This window comes from Cetorhinus maximus, chromosome 10 (assembly GCF_964194155.1).
Source record: "Cetorhinus maximus chromosome 10, sCetMax3.hap1.1, whole genome shotgun sequence".
Lineage (NCBI taxonomy): Eukaryota > Metazoa > Chordata > Chondrichthyes > Lamniformes > Cetorhinidae > Cetorhinus > Cetorhinus maximus.
This window is the reverse complement of record NC_135888.1, coordinates 20,657,002-20,676,153: the sequence shown is the minus strand read 5'-3', so window position 1 is coordinate 20,676,153 and position 19,152 is coordinate 20,657,002. Positions and strand designations below refer to the sequence as shown.

Below are 19,152 nucleotides of genomic sequence, written 5' to 3'. Positions count from 1 at the left end.
AAAATTCCTCTGGATGTGGGCATTGCTGGCATTTATTGTCTATACTAACAATCAGGTTAAACAGTCAAACATAGGGGCTAGATTGGGCAGGTTTCCTTCCCTAAAGCACACCTTTACAGCAATGGCCATTTTTACTGATAATTGTTGGAAAATGAATATATCAATATTTCCTGGCCATCTTTCATCCAGACCTTGCACTGGTCACAGAAAGATTTGGGGTTGGGAAATACATTTTTCAATTTCACACCTTCACTGGTTTCACACATATTGAAAGAGTTAGGATCTTTCATGGAATAATCTCATAATAGTAGAATGATACAACACAGAAGGAGACTTTTCAGCCCAATTTGCCTGTGCTAGCTTTTTTGGTAGAGATGTCCAATGAGTTCTACTCCCCTGCTGCTCTTTCGGCAAAGCCCTGTAGCTTTTGTTTTATTTTTCCTTGGGATGTGGGCATTGCTAGCAAGGCTAGCATTTGTTGGGCACCCTTAATTGCCCTTTAACTGAGTGGTTTGCTAGGCAATTTCACAATGGGCCAAAGGGCCTGTTTCTGTGCTGTATATCTCTATGGCAATTAAGAGTCAACCACATTGCTGTGGGTCTGGAGTCACATGCAGACCAGACTGTGGATAAAGATGGCAGCTTTCCTTCCCCAAAGAGCATTAGTGAACCACATGGGTTTTTTTTACAATTCTAGCCACCATCATTGAGACTAGCTTTACATTCCAGATGTTATTACTTGAATTCAAATTCCACCAGCTGCCATGGTGGGATTTGAACCCACGATTCCCAGGCATTAATCCAGATTACAAATTCCAATACATTTCCGCCCTATAGAAGGGAAAAATCAGTAAAATATGGGAAATGCTGGTGCTGGTCTTGAATACCTTAAAATGGAGCTCCAGTTTGGACCAGTACCATAATTTCCCAAGTGGTATTGTTTTTTTTTTCCCCCTTTGCCATTCTCTTCTCTTCATATATTTATCTAATTCCCTTTGAAAATTAATATTTGAATCTGATTCCAAACACCAATGCACTTTTTTATTTCCAGATACAATATGAGGAATCATATTTGACTCGAAATGTTAACTCTGTTTCTCTCTCTCTCTCCTGCCAGACCTTTATTTCAGATTTCCAACATCTGCTTTTATTTTATTTTATTTTATTTTCCAGGTTTTTGCATTTTTACACCAAGTTGATAATTAACCCCGAATGGGGATGTGGACATTCTCAGGACTGGTGCAACCCAGCACCCCAGTCAATTGCCCCGCACAAAGATGGCGCCCGCCGCTTGACTGAGGGGAGAGGGCGATTGGTTAGCGGGGCGGATGTGAGGACAGTCGGTTTCCGTAGCAGTTGGAGCCCTGTGGCCGGGTCGGACTGGGACCGAAGGATGAGGCTGGCGTGTCGGGCTCTGTTCCCCCTCCTGCTGCTATCCGCCCCTTTCTCGGCGGCCATGGAGCCCATCAGCATGGGCATCGCAGTCGGGGTGGCCACCGCTCTGACCGGCCTTTTCAGCACCTTCCCCGCTCTTTACTGCCGGTTCCAGGAGTGCTGTGAGGCCCACTGGGTGGAGCTCAACTTCACAGGTAAACGTAGCTAAAGATGACAATGGCCAGGATACACATCTACAGGCTGCTTAATAATGCGCAGGCTCCTGACCAGGCTGGGAGCTGCTGTTCAGCCTTGGGGGCTGCTGTTCAGCCTTGGGGGCGTCACCATCCAGCCTTTGGGGATGGGGGGAACACCATCCAAGCTTTTGTGGGGGGTTTGGGGGGTGGGAAAGAAGGGGTCACCATCCAGGCTTTGGGGAGGGGAGAGGGGTGGGTCACTATCCAGGCTTTGGAGTTGGGGGGGGTGGGGTGGTCACTATCCAGGCTTTGGAGTAGGGTGGGGTGGGGTGGTCACCATCCAGGCTTTGTGAGGGGAGGTGGGTGGGTCACCATCCAGGCTTTGGGAGGGGAGGTGGGTGGGTCACCATCCAGGCTTTGGGAGGGGAGAGGGGTGGGTCACCATCCAGGCTTTGGGGGGGAGGAGGAGGGGGAGAGGGGTGGGTCACCATCCAGGCTTTGGGTGAGATGGGTGGGTCACCATCCAGGCTTTGGGGGAGAGGGGTGGGTCACCATCCAGGCTTTGGGGGAGACGGGTGGGTCACCATCCAGGCTTTGGGGGAGAGGGGTGGGTCACCATCCAGGCTTTGGGGTGGGGTGGGGTGGTCACCATCCAGGCTTGGGGTGGGGAGGTGGGGGTCACCATCCAGGCTTGTGGGGGGGGGTGGGTAGGCAGTATCACCACCCAAGCTTTTGGGGGGGGAGGGGGGGGGAGGTGGTCAGCATCCAGGCTTTGAGGGGGAGGGGGGGGTCAGCATCCAAGCTTTGGGGGGGAGGGGGGGTGGTCAGCATCCAGGCTTTGAGGAGGGCGGGGGTCACCATCCAGGCTTTGGGGCGGGTCCGTGTCACTGCCCAGGCTTGGAGGGGTGGGGGGGTGGTTATCGTCCACGTTGGGGGGAGGGAGGTGGCGGGGGCTACCTTTCAAGGGGTGGTGGTTGCTATTGGCCAGGCAGGATCTATTTATAGAGCAGCGGCTCTTGACCAAGCAAAGGATATCAGCCATTCAGTGGTATTTTGCAGAAGTTCTCCTCTCCAGGGGTAGATATAATAATGATTGGCACAACATTTTGAAAATGATAATACAAGTTTAAAACAATATAAATTGTCAATAATTTGGACCCAGATTGTCTTAAGAAGAAAGAACAAACTTGCATTTATTAGATTTCCAGCACACGCAGTATTTTGTTTTTGTATCTGCATTTATATATCAGCTTTCATGATGTCCAGATACTCAAAGCACCTTATGCCCAATGAAGTATTTTTGAAGTGTAGCCATTTTTGTAATGTACTTCCAATGTAATATTTATTCACTGTTAGCTTCCATATATTCTTAGGCAATGGCCACAGCCCATGTTCTTTATTGCTGTCAGATCTCTTTAGAGCAGAGAAGCTAATGGGGAGATTTAATAGTGGTGTTCAAAATTATGAGGGATTTTGATATGGTACATAGGGAGAAACGGTTTCCACTGGCAGGATGGAAGGTAACTGGGGGACACTGATTTAAGGCAATTGACAAAAAAAGCATGGGGAGATGAGGATTTTTTTTTTAACCCAGTGAGTTGGGATCTGGAATGCACTGCTGGAAAGGGTGGTGGACGTAGATTCAATAGTAACTTTCAAAAGGAATTTGGATAAATACTTGAGCTGGGGGAAAATGTTGCAAGGCTATGGGGAAAGACCAAGGGAGTAAGACTATCTGGATAGCTCTTTCAAAGAGCCGGCACAGAGATGATGGGCTGAATGACCACCTTCGGTGCTGAATGGTTCTACTCTTAGAGTTAAAATATTTCCACTGATACGAATAACAATTGAAACTCTGCCTTTAAAAGTATGTTTTTATTTGTGTGATAATCTGAATTTTTTTTTTGCATAACCAGGGTTGAGAGTGGACTTGGAAGACAAACTGTTCGGACAACATATTGCCAAGCAAGTTGTTTTGAAGGCTGTCAGAGGTTTCTTGATGAATCCAAATCCCAAAAAGCCCCTAACTTTGTCACTGCATGGCTGGACTGGGACAGGCAAAAACCTAATTAGTAAAATAATTGCAGACAGCATTTATAAAAAAGGACTGGAGAGTGACTATGTCCATCAGTTTGTCTCCACTTTGCACTTCCCTCATCCTGAGTATCTCAGCCAATATAAGGTAATGTTATAGTTTGATTAAATTGTGTTAGTTTGTTCTTTTAGCAGAATATATTTTCCCTGCACTCTTTTTGAACACCGTTTTAAATGTGTCCTATTGTTGTTCTGTATCTATATTGATAATACTTTTGCCCATTTTATTTTTGCAAGTTCTATTCTCAGGCCCTCAAAATCAGCTTTTCTCCAATCTATTACCATTTTTTGGGTCATACTTATATTCTTCGCTATCATTATCTTAAAGCATATAAATCAGGAGGTGGAGGGGAGAGAGGAACTTGGTGAAATTACTAGGGAAGCGGTACTGAGCAAACTGTGGCCTGACAAGTCTCCAGGTCCAGATAAACTTCATCCTAGGGTCTTAAAAGAGGTGGCTAGTGAGGTAGTAGATGCATTGGTGTTAATTTTCCGAAATTCCCTAGATTCTGGAAAGGTTCCATCAGGCTGGAAAGTAGCAAATATAACCCCTCTATTCAAGAAGGGAGGGAGGCAAAAAGCAGGAAACTATATGCCAGTTAGCATGATGCCTGTGGTAGGGAAGGTGTTAGAATTGATCATTAAAGAGGTTATGGCTGGGCACTTAAAAAAACACAAGGTAATTGGGAAGAGTCAGCATGGTTTTGTGAAAGAGAAATCATGTTTAAGCAATTTATTAGAGATCTTTGAAGGAGTAGCATGTGCTGTGGATAAAGGGGAGCCTGTAGATGTGTTGTAAGGTGCCATATCAAAGGTAATTGCGGAAATAAAAGCTCATGGTGTAGGGGGTAACATATTAGCCTGGATTAAGGATTGTCTGGCTGGCAGAAAACAGAGTATGCATAAATGGGTCTTTGTCTGATTGGCAGGATGTGACCAGTGGTGTCCCGCATGGGTCTGTGTTGGGCCTCAACTTTTTACAATTTACATCAATGACTTAGATGAGGGAAGTGAAGGCATGGTCGCTAAATTTGCAGATACACAAAGGTAGCTAGGAAAGTATGTTGTGAAGAAGTCATCAGGAGTTTGCAGATGGATATAGATAGGTTGAGAGAGTGAGCAAAAATCTGGAAGATGGAGTATAATGTGGGAAAATGTGAAGTTGTTCACTTTGGCAGGAAGAATAAAAAAGCAGAGTATTATTTAAACGGAGAACGGCTGCAGAATTCAGAGGTGCAGAGGGATCTAGGTGTTCTTGTGCACAAGTCCCAAGAAGTTAGTATGCAGATACATCATGTAATCAAGAAGGCTAATGGAATGCTATCCTTTATTACGAGCGGGATTGAACATAAAAGTAAGGATGTTATGCTTCAGTTATACAGGGCATTGGTGAGACCTCATCTCAAATACTGTGTGCAGTTTTGGTCTCCTTATTTAAGGAAGGATGTAAATACATTGGAGGCGGTTCAGAGGAGGTTTACTAAATTGATACCTGGAATGAACAGGTTGTCTTATGAGGAAAGGTTAGACAGTCTGGGCTTGTTTCCACTGGAGTTTAGAAGAGTGAGGAGTGACTTGATTGAAGTATACAAGATCCTGAATGGTATTGATTAGGTGGATGTGGAAAGAATGTTTCCCCTTGTGGGTAAGTCCAGAACTTGGGAACACTGTTTTAAAGTTAGAAGTCACCCTTTTAGGACAGAGATGAGAAGAAATTTTTTCTCAGAGGCTTGTGTGACTTTGGAACACTCTGCCTCAGAAAGCAGTGAAGGCGGAGTCACTGAATATTTTTAAGGCAGAGGTAGATAGATTGTTGTTAGGCAAGGGAATCAAAGGTTAGCGGGGGAAGATGGGAATGTGGATCTCAACACAAACAAACAATCAGCCATGATCTTATTGAATGACGGAGCAGGCTCAGGGGCCGAATGGCCTACTTCTCCTATTTCGTACGTTCGTATTATGGTCACTATTGCCTAGATGTTCCCCCAGCTGTACTTCTCTCTCTGCTCTGGCTCATTTTCCATTGCTCGATCCAACAGCGAACCTTTCCTTAAACCTCAGATTATTCAATGGGACAAGTTCAGTTATGTGCTGCTCACGGTTACCTCATTTCACTTGCTTTGATGCTTTATGTTGAGAGTTATGGATACCTAGGAATGACTTACAAGCTGTATTTTAATTGAAGGACTTGAATGGGTTCTATATACTCACCCACAGTGAGTTATAGTTGTAATCTAATCGTGGGAGTTCAGGTGATGCCATATTCTGAAAAGTAAAATTAAATTTTACCTAAATACCACCTGAGCACTGAGATCAAATTGGTGCCAGAAAATCATTCCCATGTATTTTTGTTTTACAATGTACAGTGTAAAGTTGGCAACACTCCCATTGAAGAATCAATGAGTGTGACCTAATTATTGCATTTGTCTCGTGATGAGAATTAATCAAAAAGAAAGTGCAGTGCCAACACTTACGTGGCCTGCAAGACAACAAATTCTATGGCATTACAGTCTTTTTAGGAGTAAAAGTTGCCCAGATCACGAGGAGCTTGTAAAGTGTTGTAAAGTGAGTCATATTTATGCTGAAAAGAGTGGTGTTTATTACGGTTATAGAATCATAAAATCTTAAAACACGGGTGGTAATTCGGCCCATTCTGTCTGTGCCAGCTCCTTGACTGTCCAATTGGTCCAGTTTCCCTGCTTTTTTCCCATAGCCCTGCAATTTTCTTCCCTCCTAGTATTTATCCAATCTCGGGAATGCGAATTAATATCCCACCGTGGCAGTTTTAAGAGTTTTAATTCAGTGTTTAAAAATCTGGAAATATATAACTGGGATCAGTAAAAGTGACTATGAAGCCGTCATAACATGACATAAAAACCCAACTGATTCACCCTCCTTTAGGGGAGGAAACCCTGCTGTACATCCAGCCTCATACCAACAAGATGACTCCTAATGGTGCTGTCAAGTGGCTGAGCCAGTTACTCAGTTTTCCAAGCCCTCAGACAAGATAGTGGTGGAATGAATAAACCTCTACTGAGCTTTCCAAGTTACAGCATGATTTTTTTCTATCACCTGTTTAGTACTAGGTAACATGATACTGATCTTATGGAATTATCCTGGGTTAGCTCCAGGTGCCCTTTGATACTGTTTGTGGATCTTTCGAATTGCTTCCTTGATAAATATGTGATGTAGCAAGGCGTGTCACTCATTCTAATTTGTCTCCACAGAAATGGCAGCAATAATAATGGGCACTTTGACAGGAAATAATGATATCCAAAACACTAGCAGTATTCCACATAAAATGTGCATATTTCTTGTGCGGGAGTGGAAACTTCACATGCTCGTAATATATATTTTCATGCAAAGGGTTGGCATTCATCACAGTTGACTTCTGAAGCAGATTGAATTACATTTAATAGGATATCCAACATCATCCAGGGCAAAGCAACCCACTTGATTGTTAGCCCTCCACCACTTTAAACATTCACTCCCTACACCACCAGCAGACTGTGACAACAGTGTGTACCATCTACAAAATGTTATACTAAACCTGTATCGAACCTTTGTTAGACCTCAATTACAGCACTGCCTGCAGTTCTCGTCGGCATATTATAAAAAGTATATGGAGGCAGTGGAGAAGGTGCAGAGAAGATTTATAAGGATGAAACCAGAAATGCATGGGTATACATATCAGGAAAGAATCCACAGGCCTGGGTCTTTTCTCTCTTGATAAAAAGCTAAGGGAGACCTAATAGAGGTCTTTGAAATTATGAAAGGTTTTGATAGAGTGGATACGATTAGAATGTTTCCTCTTGTGGGGAAGAGCATAATTAGAGGCCATCAATACAAAATAGTCGCCAAGAAATCCAATAGGGAATTCAGAAGGAATGTCTTTACCTAGAAGGTGGTGAGAATGTGGAACTCGGTACCACGGGGAGTGGTTGAAGCAAATAGTATCGATACATTTAAAGGAAGCTAGACAAGCAGGAGGGGGAAGGGAATAGGCGGTAATGCTGATTGATTTAGACAAGGAAAGACATGAGGGTCGAGTGCAGCATAAACACTGGTGTGGATTGGTTGGGTGAATGGCCTATTTCTGTGCAACATATGCTATGTAAAATGTACTGCATCCAAAGCTGTTGCATCTTTAAAAGCCTGCCACCTCTAACACCTAGAAGGACAAGGGAGCAGACCCATGGGAATACCATCACCTGCAAGTTCCCCTTCAAGTCACACACCATCCTGACTTGAAACTATATAGTCGTTCCTCCATTGTTGCTGGGTCAAAATCCTGCAATGTGGGTGTACCTATGCAAGATGGACTGCAGCAGTTCAAGAAGGTGGCTCACCACCAACACCTCAAGGGTAGTGGCGCCCACATCCCCTGAATGAATGGAAAAAAATTAAACAGTCAAAGTAGCAAAATGTTAAAGAGTTCAGGGAAAGAACAGGAAATTAAGATTAGATCATTGTGTTGTGGAGCTAGCAGTAGCACAAGCCCAATGGACCATACTGGTCTCCTCCTATGCTTATATTTCTATGTTACATGTCCAGCATCACAATCACATTTCACCCTGTGTATGTTAGGAAATAGGTGGCACACCAAAACTGCACTCAGTCCTTAACTGCCATTATAACAGTGACATTTTGTTTGTGCCACCCTGGGGCAACAGTACTGTTGTAATATCAATCGACTCTGGCTGGAACCAACATTCTATAATGCCAGTGGCACTATGTGAAATAGAGTTGGTACTAGGAATCATCTGTGTTTGTGTAGGGGGGGAATGGGGTGGAGTGTAGAGAAATGGAATGTCACTTCTGCAAATATGTATCTTTATACAGAAGTGAATGCTTCCCCACAGGAGCTGCTACAGAAATGGATTCGCGGTAACGTTACCTTATGTGGCAGGTCCATGTTCATTTTTGATGAAATGGACAAAATGCAAGCAGGTCTTATCGATGCCATCAAGCCTTACTTGGACTACTATGATAACATTGATGGTGTGGTGTACAGGAATGCCATATTCATCTTCCTGAGGTAAATCTAGGTTTATTGTATTGTATTTATTGATCATTTATTATGGATTATACGGACACAGTCACTGACTTAATCCATTATTTTACAAAGAAAATGTATGTGGTAGACCAGACCACTTTAATGCAGACATTATTGCATGTCTAAGGAAAGATTTATTGATGCACTTAGTCCATTCATGGTGCAGAAATTGCTATTGATGAAGTTGAAAGGAATCTGGGAGAAGTAGTCTTCATTGCCTAATGTAGAGCAGCAATCAACAAAGCAAATAAAAGGTCAAAAAATTGAACATAAATTGAATTACAATTGTTCAAAACACACCTTGAGAACTATATTATTTTGGCAGCCACAAAAGAATGAACATTTATATAGCGTTTTACACAACCTCAACGTCTCAGAGTGCTGTTTATCCAATGAAGTAGTTTTGAAGTGCAGTCACTGTTCTAATGTAAGAAACACTGCAGCCAATTTGCACACAGCAAGTTCCCACAAACAGCAATGTGATGATGACTTGATAATCTGTTTTATTGATGTTGTTTGAGGGATAAGTATTGAGCTGAACACTGGGGATAACTCAGATAAAAGCAAAAAACTGCGGATGCTGGAAACCCAAAACAGAAACAGAAATACCTGGAAAAACTCAGCAGGTCTGGCAGCATCGGCGGAAGAGAGCACAGTTGACGTTTCGAGTCCTCATGACCCTTCAACAGAACTAAGTGATCTCCTCCGCCGATGCTGCCAGACCTGCTGAGTTTTTCCAGGTATTTCTGTTTCTGTTTTTGTGTTGACTGGGGATAACTCCCCCGCTCTTCTAGTGCCGTGGGATATTTTATGTCCAGCTGAAAGGGAGGACAGAGCTCGGGTTTAATATTTCATGCAAAAGACAGCATCTTCCGCAGCGCAGCACTCCCTCAGTACCGCACTGAAGTGTCGGCCTAGATTTTGTGTTTGTGTCTCTAGGATCCCACTGAGGTGAATAATGAAGGAGAGATGTTAGGTGGTGTGGTTAACTAAAGGCTGTGTTGGGGGTGAGGAGGGATGCAAATCACAGAGGATATCATTTGTGACTTTGGTTTGGTACTTCCCCACAGTTTTCCATTGTGTTAGTCCTAACTATTTTTTCCATTTATAAACAGCAATGCAGGGGGAGAAAGGATAACTGAGATTACGCTTGACTTTTGGCAGAAAGGAAACAAGAGGGAAGATATTCACTTGAAAGACCTTGAGAGTAAAGTATCCATTGGAGTCTTCAATAACAAGAAGAGTGAGTGTGTTTGCTACATTTTAGCCGGGTTTGAAATGCGCTGTGTTGGTTCATCCTGTTGCCATCCGATTTCCTCTGCACAATCTGATTGTCAGGCATTTTCTGCTTACGAGTGGCAAATGTGCTGTAGGGAGCGCAGGTACAAGAGAAAATTCACCAGTTGTCAGAAATCTTTGTCTCAGTATTATAAGGAGTGTACCAGATGTTTTCAGAGTGTAAACTGTGCCAATGCTCATCAGTTCCCAGAACATTTTGCCATTCCCTCTCAAATGTGCGACGCTATTCCAGTGGGGCCAGTAGCCTTTCAGTATCTTGTTCAAGTGGCCTTTCTTAACATAGGAGTTTAGATGGTAATTGTAAGGAGGTTTCCCTTAGCAAAGCCTTGCACTTATGTACATTCGAGCACAGATCACTTAAGTGCGATCAGACATTACTAAAATGGCCAAAGTCCATTATTCCCTTACGAGCCCAGGCTCACTGATACTAATTGCAGAGTTTCCAACGCTGTTTTGCTGAAGACTAAGTCAGTGCAGACCGCAAATGGAGTTTGCGATTTGCAAGGCCCATCAGGTTCATCCAGGTCAATGATTTTTGTTTGAATAGGGTGGGATCTGGCACACAAACCTCATTGCCATCTATTTACTGAGCTTAATGGAGAAGGGCTGTTTAAAGGACAGAATTCCTCCTTTCACATGGAGACTGGGTGGGCACGATTTGTTGGTATACCCATGAACTTGAATTTGAATCCAACCTGGCCAATGGGCCCTCCCTCTTGCCTCTTTACTGAATAGAGACAGGCTGTAGCTGTCAAGATTGTGTCCCCCTGGTGCAGCATGAGTGCAGTGGGGTGAAGTGGATTGACTTCCCCTCTCTTGCTTTGGCACTTGTCCTAATGGTTGAGCTTTGAAGCTCCTTGCATCAACAACAACTTGCATTTATATAGCACCTTTAATGTAATAAAATGTCCTGAGGTGCTTCACAGGAGCATTATTAAATAAAATTTGACACTGAGCCCAAATAAAGATATGTTAGGTCAGATGACCAAAGACTTGGTGAAAGAGGTCAGTTTTCGTAATAAGAGCAGAAGTAGGACATTTAGGCCTGCTCTGCCATTCAATAAAATCATGTATCCTTGTCCACTTTCCTGCTGGTCCCTATAAGCCTTAACTCCCTTGTAGATCAAAATTCTTTTAAAGGTTTTAAAATGAGTCTCCAAGCACAGAGAGTTTTAAAATGAGTCTCCAAGCGCAGAGAGGGGAGTTTAGGGAGGAATTTCCAGAGCTTAGGCTTCTGAAGACACAGTCACCAACAGTGGAGCAATGAAAATCGGAGATGCACAAGAGGCCAGAATTGGAGTGCAGAAATCTGTGGGTCGTGAAGCTGGAGGAGGTTCTAGCGATGGAGAGGAATGAGGCTATGGAGGGATTTGGAAACAAAATGATGAGAATTTTAAAACTGAGGCTTTGCCAGACCGGAAGCAAGTGTTGTAGATAGATGGCCATAGGGGTGTGGATGAAATTCAATACAAAACTACATGATTGAGAAACTTTGCCTGCTGACAGTCGGTGAATATTAAATACAGGTAACTGACTCCCTTTTTTTTTTGGATAGGTGGGTTCTGGCACACCAGCCTCATTGACAAAAACTTGATCGACTACTTTGTCCCTTTCCTCCCCCTGGAGTACAAACATGTGAAGTTGTGCGTCAAAGAAGAACTGAAAGCCCGAGGTTACGAGGAGGACGAGCAGATCATGACTGAAATAGCCGATGAAATGACGTACTTTCCCGAGAATGAAAAGATCTATTCAGACAAAGGCTGCAAAACAGTGGCCACCAAGTTGGACTTTTACTTGTAATGTGCGTGTGTGTTTTTTAAATTGGAAAATACTTTGCCTTTCTACACTGGACATTTTTTTATATATATAAAAATAATTAAAATTGAAGGGGGCCATTGATTGTTGGCTGGGGTTGATGAAATTCATGATCTGCTTGGCTTGGGGTGTGGACAATGCCTGCAGCTGATTATAGCCACTTCCACCTGATCTGAGTTTGCCACAGGTTCTTGGGATGATATCAAGCTGCTATTTATGAATTTGGAATGCCACCCTTTGTTTACATAGTGGTGAAGTAATTTGTTGAAAATTGTAATGAGACATCACTGATCAGGCCATTGCAAAACCTTCTAATCAGATAGTTTGTTGTGAGAACGTAACCTCTTGAGTAAATACCCTTAATCTGTGCACCTTGCTTTCAAAATCTGTTAATGTATTTTGACTTTATGTCCCAGAACCCCAGGAGAGACAGTGAGAAGAGGTTGTTTTTTTTTTCTTTCATTGCACTAATGTTGCAGCAATGCATTGGATATTCAGTTTCTCATTCTTTGCAGTGAACATGTGGATCCAGAAAAGAGCTTGTTCAAAACTAACCCTTCGGTCCCTGAATGACATTTTTTTGATTCTCCTTCTTTGCTTTCCACAGAACGTCTGAGGTTGCTTTTGTCTCAACATTTTTGCAAATTGAAACGTAAATATAGAATTTTGATGCATTTTGTGTTTTATCAAATCCAATTAAAAGAGCGGCACTCCTCACAAAGGGTGAATATTGTGTCTGTTTTCAACAGTTACTTTTTGCCTTACAAAATATCTCAGCAGGTACCTGGGCAGCATTGGTGCTATGTTGTACTGTCTGGTTTTGTGAATAACCCAATGGAAAGTAAAATACATATTGTGTATTAAAACTTTTTATAAGTATGACATTTTTAACCAAATTTTTCACTGTAAACAGGATTTTTTAAAAATTAAATTCTAAGATGTGAGAGTATGTTATTTTTCCAGATTGGTTTTAACTCTGGGAATTTTTTTGTGAATTGCATTTGTATTTGGGAGGGGGTAAGCTAAATGAAATTCAGTGACACAAATTAGAGGCCACTTTATCAGCCCAAAGGTAAACCAGGCGTAGATTGTGAAGTCTGTTCATATTTCAGCTCTGTTGGCACTCACTCGGCTCTGAGTCAAAAGGTTCAAGAGCCACTCCAAAAAGAAGGGATTTAAAGTTGGAGCTGTTGGTTTTATGATGAATTTTTTGTCAAAATTATTTTGCATAGAAATTAAATTGAGTAATAATTGCAGTTTGAGAATGGCAGTGGATTGTGGAAATCAAATTTGAGATCTGATGGTGTGAACATGAAAGAAATTATTTATTGTAATAAAGGTGAGATGTACAGAGTATAATATAGTAATGGAGAGCTTGAAATTTTCATTGAAAAAGCTTAATTGGAAACCTGACACAAGAAAATTATAGATGAAGTAATTTATTTTACGATATTTGTGTTGTTAACTGAAGACAAAATTTTGGCTTAACCAGCCAATAAGTAGAAGAAATTTAATTGGAGACCACATCATGAGTAGCACATACAGTATAACTTCCATTCCTCTGTCAGGTCTCCCTGCATTCCATTCTGTAGGTGTTGCTGCAGCTCCTTCGTGATCCTGCACCACTTGGGTGGTACCTTCAGACTGAGCACCATGTCGACGGGAGACCAACTAGACTACAGATATTCCTCAGCCTGTTGCATGTTCCTGTCCGCTCAGCTAGAGATTGGTGGGTAGATTTAAGAGATGATGACTACCACTTGCTTTTCAAGTGTTGGTGAATGGGGGCGGGTTAGCTCAGTTGGCCAGATTGCTAGAATGTGATGCAGAATGATGCCAAGTGTGGGTTCAATGCCCATACTGGCTGATGTGGTTCATGGAGGCCTACCTCCCCACCTTCCCCCAAGCTAGATATAACCAATTATCTCTAATTGAAAGAGATGCCTATGGTCCTTTGTGGGCTACAGCTAATTATCTGTGCAGTTTAGCATCATGACAGGGACACCAACTTACCCTTTTCAAGATTTCTTTTTGAAATGGGAGATGGCATGTGGAAATTCCTGTTCTTTGCCTTGTCTGACAGAAGTGTTTCTTTGGTATTCCGAGGGTCAGCACTACCATAGGATTGGGCTCCATGTCTTACACTAAAAGAAAGTTTGAAGTAAGCAGCAATGAGGAGCAGGTACTCTGCCTGATTCCTCCCGATCAGTACCCCATGAACTGGGACGGTAACATTGTGGTTATGTGACAGGACTTGTGATCCAGAGGCCTAAACTAATGATCTGGTGACGTTAGATCAAATCCTATCACAGCTGCTGGAGAGCTTAAATTCAGTTAATTAACTAAACCTGGAATAAAAAGCTAGAACTGTATCAGTAATGGTGACCATGTAACTATCAGGTTGCCATTAAAACCCTAAGATAAAAGCAAAAAAACTGCGGATGCTGGAAATCCAAAACAAAAATACCTGGAAAAACTCAGCAGATCTGGCAGCATCTGCGGAGAGGAACACAGTTAACGTTTCGAGTCCGAATGACCCTTCAACAGAACTAAGTAAAAATAGAAGAGAGATGAAATATAAGCTGGTTTAAGGGGTGGTGGGACAAGTAGAGCTGGATAGATGGCCAGTGATAGGTGGAGATAACCAAAAGATGTCACAGACAAAAGGACAAAGAGGTGTTGAAGGTGGTGATATTATCTAAGGAATGTGCTGATTAAGGGTCGAAAGCAGGACAAGCAAGGTACAGATAGCCCTAGTAGGAGTGGGGTGAAGGAATCGAAAAAGGTAGAGATAAAACGATGGAAATACATTTAAAAATAATGGAAATAGGTGGGAAAAGAAAAATCTATATAAATTATTGGGAAAAAAAGGGGGGGATTGGAAAGGGGGTGGGGATGGAGGAGAGAGTTCATGATCTAAAATTATTGAACTCAATATTTAGTCCAGAAGGCTGTAAAGTGCCTAGTCGGAAGATGAAGTGCTGTTCTTCCAGTTTGTGTTGAGCTTCACTGGAACAATGCAGCAGGCCAAGGACGGACATGTGGGCATGAGAGCAAGGTGGAGTGTTGAAATGGCAAGCGACAGGGAGATCTGGGTAATGCTTGCGGACAGACCGGAGGTGTTCTGCAAAGCGGTCACTCAGTCTGCGTTTGAGGCACTAGAATACTCAACTTGCCTGGATGAGTGCAGCTCCAACAACACCCAAGAAGCTTGACACCATCTAGGGCAAAGCAGCCCACTTGATTGGCACCCCATCCACAAACATTCACTCCCTCCCCCATCACTGTACAGTGCCAGCAGTGTGTACCATCTACACGATTCACTGCAGCAACTCACCAAGTCTCTTCGACAGCACCTTCTAAAACCCACGACTGCTACCAGCTAGAAGGACAAGGGCAACAGACACATAGGAACACATCCACCTGGAAGATCCCATCCAAGGCACTCACCATCCTGACTTGGAAATTTATTGCTGTTCCTTCACTGTTACTGGGTCAAAATTCTAAAGCTCCATTCCCTAACAGCACTGTGGGTGTACCTATGCCCCATGGACTGCAAAAGTTCAAGGAGGCAGCTCACCACCACCTCCTCCAGGGCAATTAGGGATGAGCAATAAATGCTGGCCCAGCCAGCGACACCCACATCCCATGAATGAAAAGAAAAAGTTATGAAGAACTTCCTGAGGGAAGTCAGGGACGGGGTTTAATTGCTGGCTTTGCCAGTGATATCCACATTCCATTAATGAATAAAGGCAAGGTATGGCAGAAGTGTGACAGTGCAGTGGATTAGTGCACTTTCTGAAGCCTGGGAGCAAAGCGCCAAACCAACTCAATTAGTAGATGTGATGTGGGAGTAAAAAGTATTTTACCTTTTTTAATTCATTCATGGGATGTGGGCTTCGCTGGGTGAGCCAGCATTTAATGCCCATCCCTAGTTGCCCATGAGAAAGTGGTGGTGAGCTGCCTTCTTGAACCTCTGCAGTCTATGTGGTGTAGGTACACCCACAGTGCTGTTAGGGAGGGAATTCTGGGATTTGACCCAGCGACAGTGAAGGAACAGCGATATATTTCCAAGCCAGGATGGTGAGTGACTTGAAGGGGAATTTCCAGGTGGCGGTGTTCCCATCTACCTGCTGCCCTTGCCCTTCTAGATGGTAGTGGTCGTGGGTTTGGAAGGTGCTGTCGAAGGAGCATTGGTGAATTCCTGCAGTGCACCTTGTAGATGGTACACACTGCTGTTATTGTGCATCGGTGGTGGAGGGAGTGAATGTGTGTGGATGTGGCGAGCTGCTTTCTCCTGGATGGTGGCAAGCTTCCTGAGTGTTGAGGGAGCTGCACTCATCCAGGCAATTGTGGGGTATTCCATCATATTCCTTATTTGTGCTTTGTAGATGGTGGACAGGCTTTGGGGAGTCAGGAAGTCAGTTACTCATCACAGGGTTCCTGGCCTCTGACCTGCTCTTGGAGCCAGAGTATTTATGTGGCTAGTCCAGTTCAGTTTCTGGTCGATGGCAACCTCCAGGATGTTAATAGTGGGGGATTCAGTGATGGTAAGCCATTGAACATCAAGGGGTGATGGTTAGATTCTGTCTTGTTGGAGATGGTCATTGCCTGGCACTTGTGTGGCATGAATATTACTTGCCACTTATCAGCCCAACCTGGATATTGTCCAGGTCTTGCTGCATTTGAACATGGACTGCTCCAGTATCTGAGGAGTTGCAAATGGCGCTGAACATTGTGCAATCATTGGCAAACATCCCCACTTCTGACCTTATGATGGAAGGAAGGTCATTGATGAAGCAGCTGAAGATGGTTGGGCCGAGGACACTAGCCTGATGAACTCCTGCAATGGCGTCCTGGAGCTGACCTCTGACAACCACAACCATCTTCCTTTGTGCATGGTATGAATCCAAGCAGTGGAGACTGGTCATCTCCTTTATAAAAGTAAGTTAGTGAATTTTTCAGCACTGTTAAGGGTCATCCCTTGTAGTGATTGCTGGGTTTGTTGCCCAGCTTATTGAACTCATGACCTTGGATAACCTTTTGGCACCACACATGGTTCCCCTCTCATAGTCATACAATGCTCCCATGCACCTTCTGAAGGCTGCAATTGGCATCGACCTGGGAACAAAAGACCACCCAGCTGCTTTGGCTGGGTGAAATGATTCAAGATCCTTAAATAGGGGAATAAAACATGGCCTGAAACTAAGGCAACAGACTTTTATTTTCTGTTTTAAATTGTGTGTTTGGTGAACTGTTGTGGATTACCCTGTGGTGCAATGCTTTGGTTTCTTGAAGGAATCTTCCACCATGTTCTTCACCGCAAGTATTTGTGCACAAAATACACTTCTTTGTCAAAGGAAGGAAGGGCGGGGGACATTCCCATGAGGTGCCTGTGGCTTCTTTATGGGGTTTGACTTCTTTATAGTTTCTGAGGTTAAGTATGGGAAAAATGAAGTTTTTTTGCCCAGCCTTGGCTCACCATCACAACACTGTCTCCTCTGCAATTCATTGCTGTCAATTCAACTTATGTCTCTTTTCCTGTTTACGTACATTTCTGCAGTCTCATGTAAGGAAAAAAAGACTTGCATTTAAAAACTCCTTTCACAACTCAAGACATCTCAAAGTGTTTTACAGCCAATGAAATACTTTTGACATGTAGTCACTGTTGTGATGTAGGAAATGTGACAACCAATTGTGCACAGCAAGCTCCCAGCTGTGTGATAATGACCCCGATCATCTGTTTTTGTGATGTTGATTGAGGGATAAATTTTGGTTAGGGCGTTGGGGGTAACTCCCCTCCTCTTCGTGGAATCTTTTACACCCCCGAGGGGCAGATGGGGCCTCAGTTTAACGTCTCATCCAAAATATGGCACCTCCAACAGTACAGTGCTCCCTTAGTACTGCACTGAAGTGTCAAGCCTTGATCTTTTGTGCTCAAACCCTGCAGTAAACCTTGAACACAATCTTCACGAGGCAAAAGTGCTACCCATTGAGCCATGGCTGAAAATCTAGTGCAACTTTACATTTGATCAATTAAAAAGAAACTTTGGTTCAAAAGGTGTCTGATCCATCATTTTTTTTTGCTTCAGATAAGAGCCCTCCATTGTATGCAATTCTTAAAAATTTTATTTTGACACTTATAAAAACAATAACAGGTTTTATCATTCATTGAAAATCCTATCCAGTAAATAGTATTGGGAGTAATAACCATGTTACTATATAAAACCCCAGGCAACAGCCTCTGTTCAATGTTAATAACAATACCACTAATAACTGGTGTGTGGCTGCCATTGGAGATTTTGTAACGTCTGCCAAAATGGTATGAAATTTACTGGATAATTTGAGTAACAGTCATGCAAGTTAAAATGAACCTCTAAAGGAAGACCATTGTCTCATTTTATGCATAACACATGTTTAAAATATAATTTATGAACTTGTTTGCTTTAATGCTGGAAGTAGAAAGACTTGAAAAATAGCTGTAGTGCCCAGACCACCCCAGTTATAAGCATGGTGATTTGTTTTAACTTAAAAATACACATTTTTTCAAGAATTATACTTAACAGTTTATTGAAAGATTAAAAAAAATGTCTCATCATGGAATCAAGTTGAAAGTAATTTTTCAACAGCTGTTTTTTTTTATTATTTGTTTATAGGATGTGAGCCAAGGACAAGGTTAATATTTGTTTTTCTTTATTCATTGTGGATGTGGACGAGGCTGGCAAATCCAGCATTTGTTGCCAATCCCTAATTGTCCTGGAACTGAACAGAACATTCCAGAGAACAGTTAAGAGTCAACCACATTGATGAGAGTCCAGAGTTACATGCAGGCCAGATTGGGTAAGATTGGCAGACTTCCTTACCTAAAGAACATTAGTGAACCGGATGGGTCTTTACGACGATCGATGATAGTTTCAATGGTCACCATTACAGCGACTAGCTTTATATTCCAGATTTATTAATTGAATTCAAATTCCACCAACAGCTGTGGTGGGATTTGAAAACATGTTCCCCAGAGGGCCTCTGGATTACTAGTCCAGTGACATTACCACTATGCTACCAAGCCCCTCTTGTTGCCCATCCCCAACCTCCCAAGTGGTAGTGAGCCACCTTCTTGAACCACTGCAGACAACATTGTGCAGCTACACCCACAGTATGCAAGGAAGGGAGTACCAGGTTTTTGAACCAGCAACAATGAAGGAACAGCAATATAGCTCCAAGTTAGAAGAGTGTGTGACTTGGAGGTGATGGTGTTCCCATGCATCTGCTACTCTTGTTCTTCTAAGTGGTAGAGGCTGCAGGTTTGGAAGGTGCGTC

At 43.0% G+C, this 19,152-nt stretch overlaps 1 protein-coding gene across 1 annotated transcript; it reads left to right on the top strand.

Moving 5' to 3' along the window:
• The first annotated feature begins 1,275 nt into the window (after window positions 1-1,275).
• LOC144685515 (torsin-1A-like) lies at window positions 1,276-12,781 on the top strand. Its single transcript, XM_078550102.1, has 5 exons — window positions 1,276-1,589; window positions 3,488-3,753; window positions 8,528-8,703; window positions 9,837-9,964; window positions 11,576-12,781. The coding sequence occupies exons 1-5, from the start codon at window positions 1,394-1,396 to the stop codon at window positions 11,818-11,820; spliced, it is 1,011 nt and encodes a 336-aa protein (XP_078406228.1). The 5' UTR covers window positions 1,276-1,393; the 3' UTR covers window positions 11,821-12,781.
• Window positions 12,782-19,152: the final 6,371 nt, after the last annotated feature.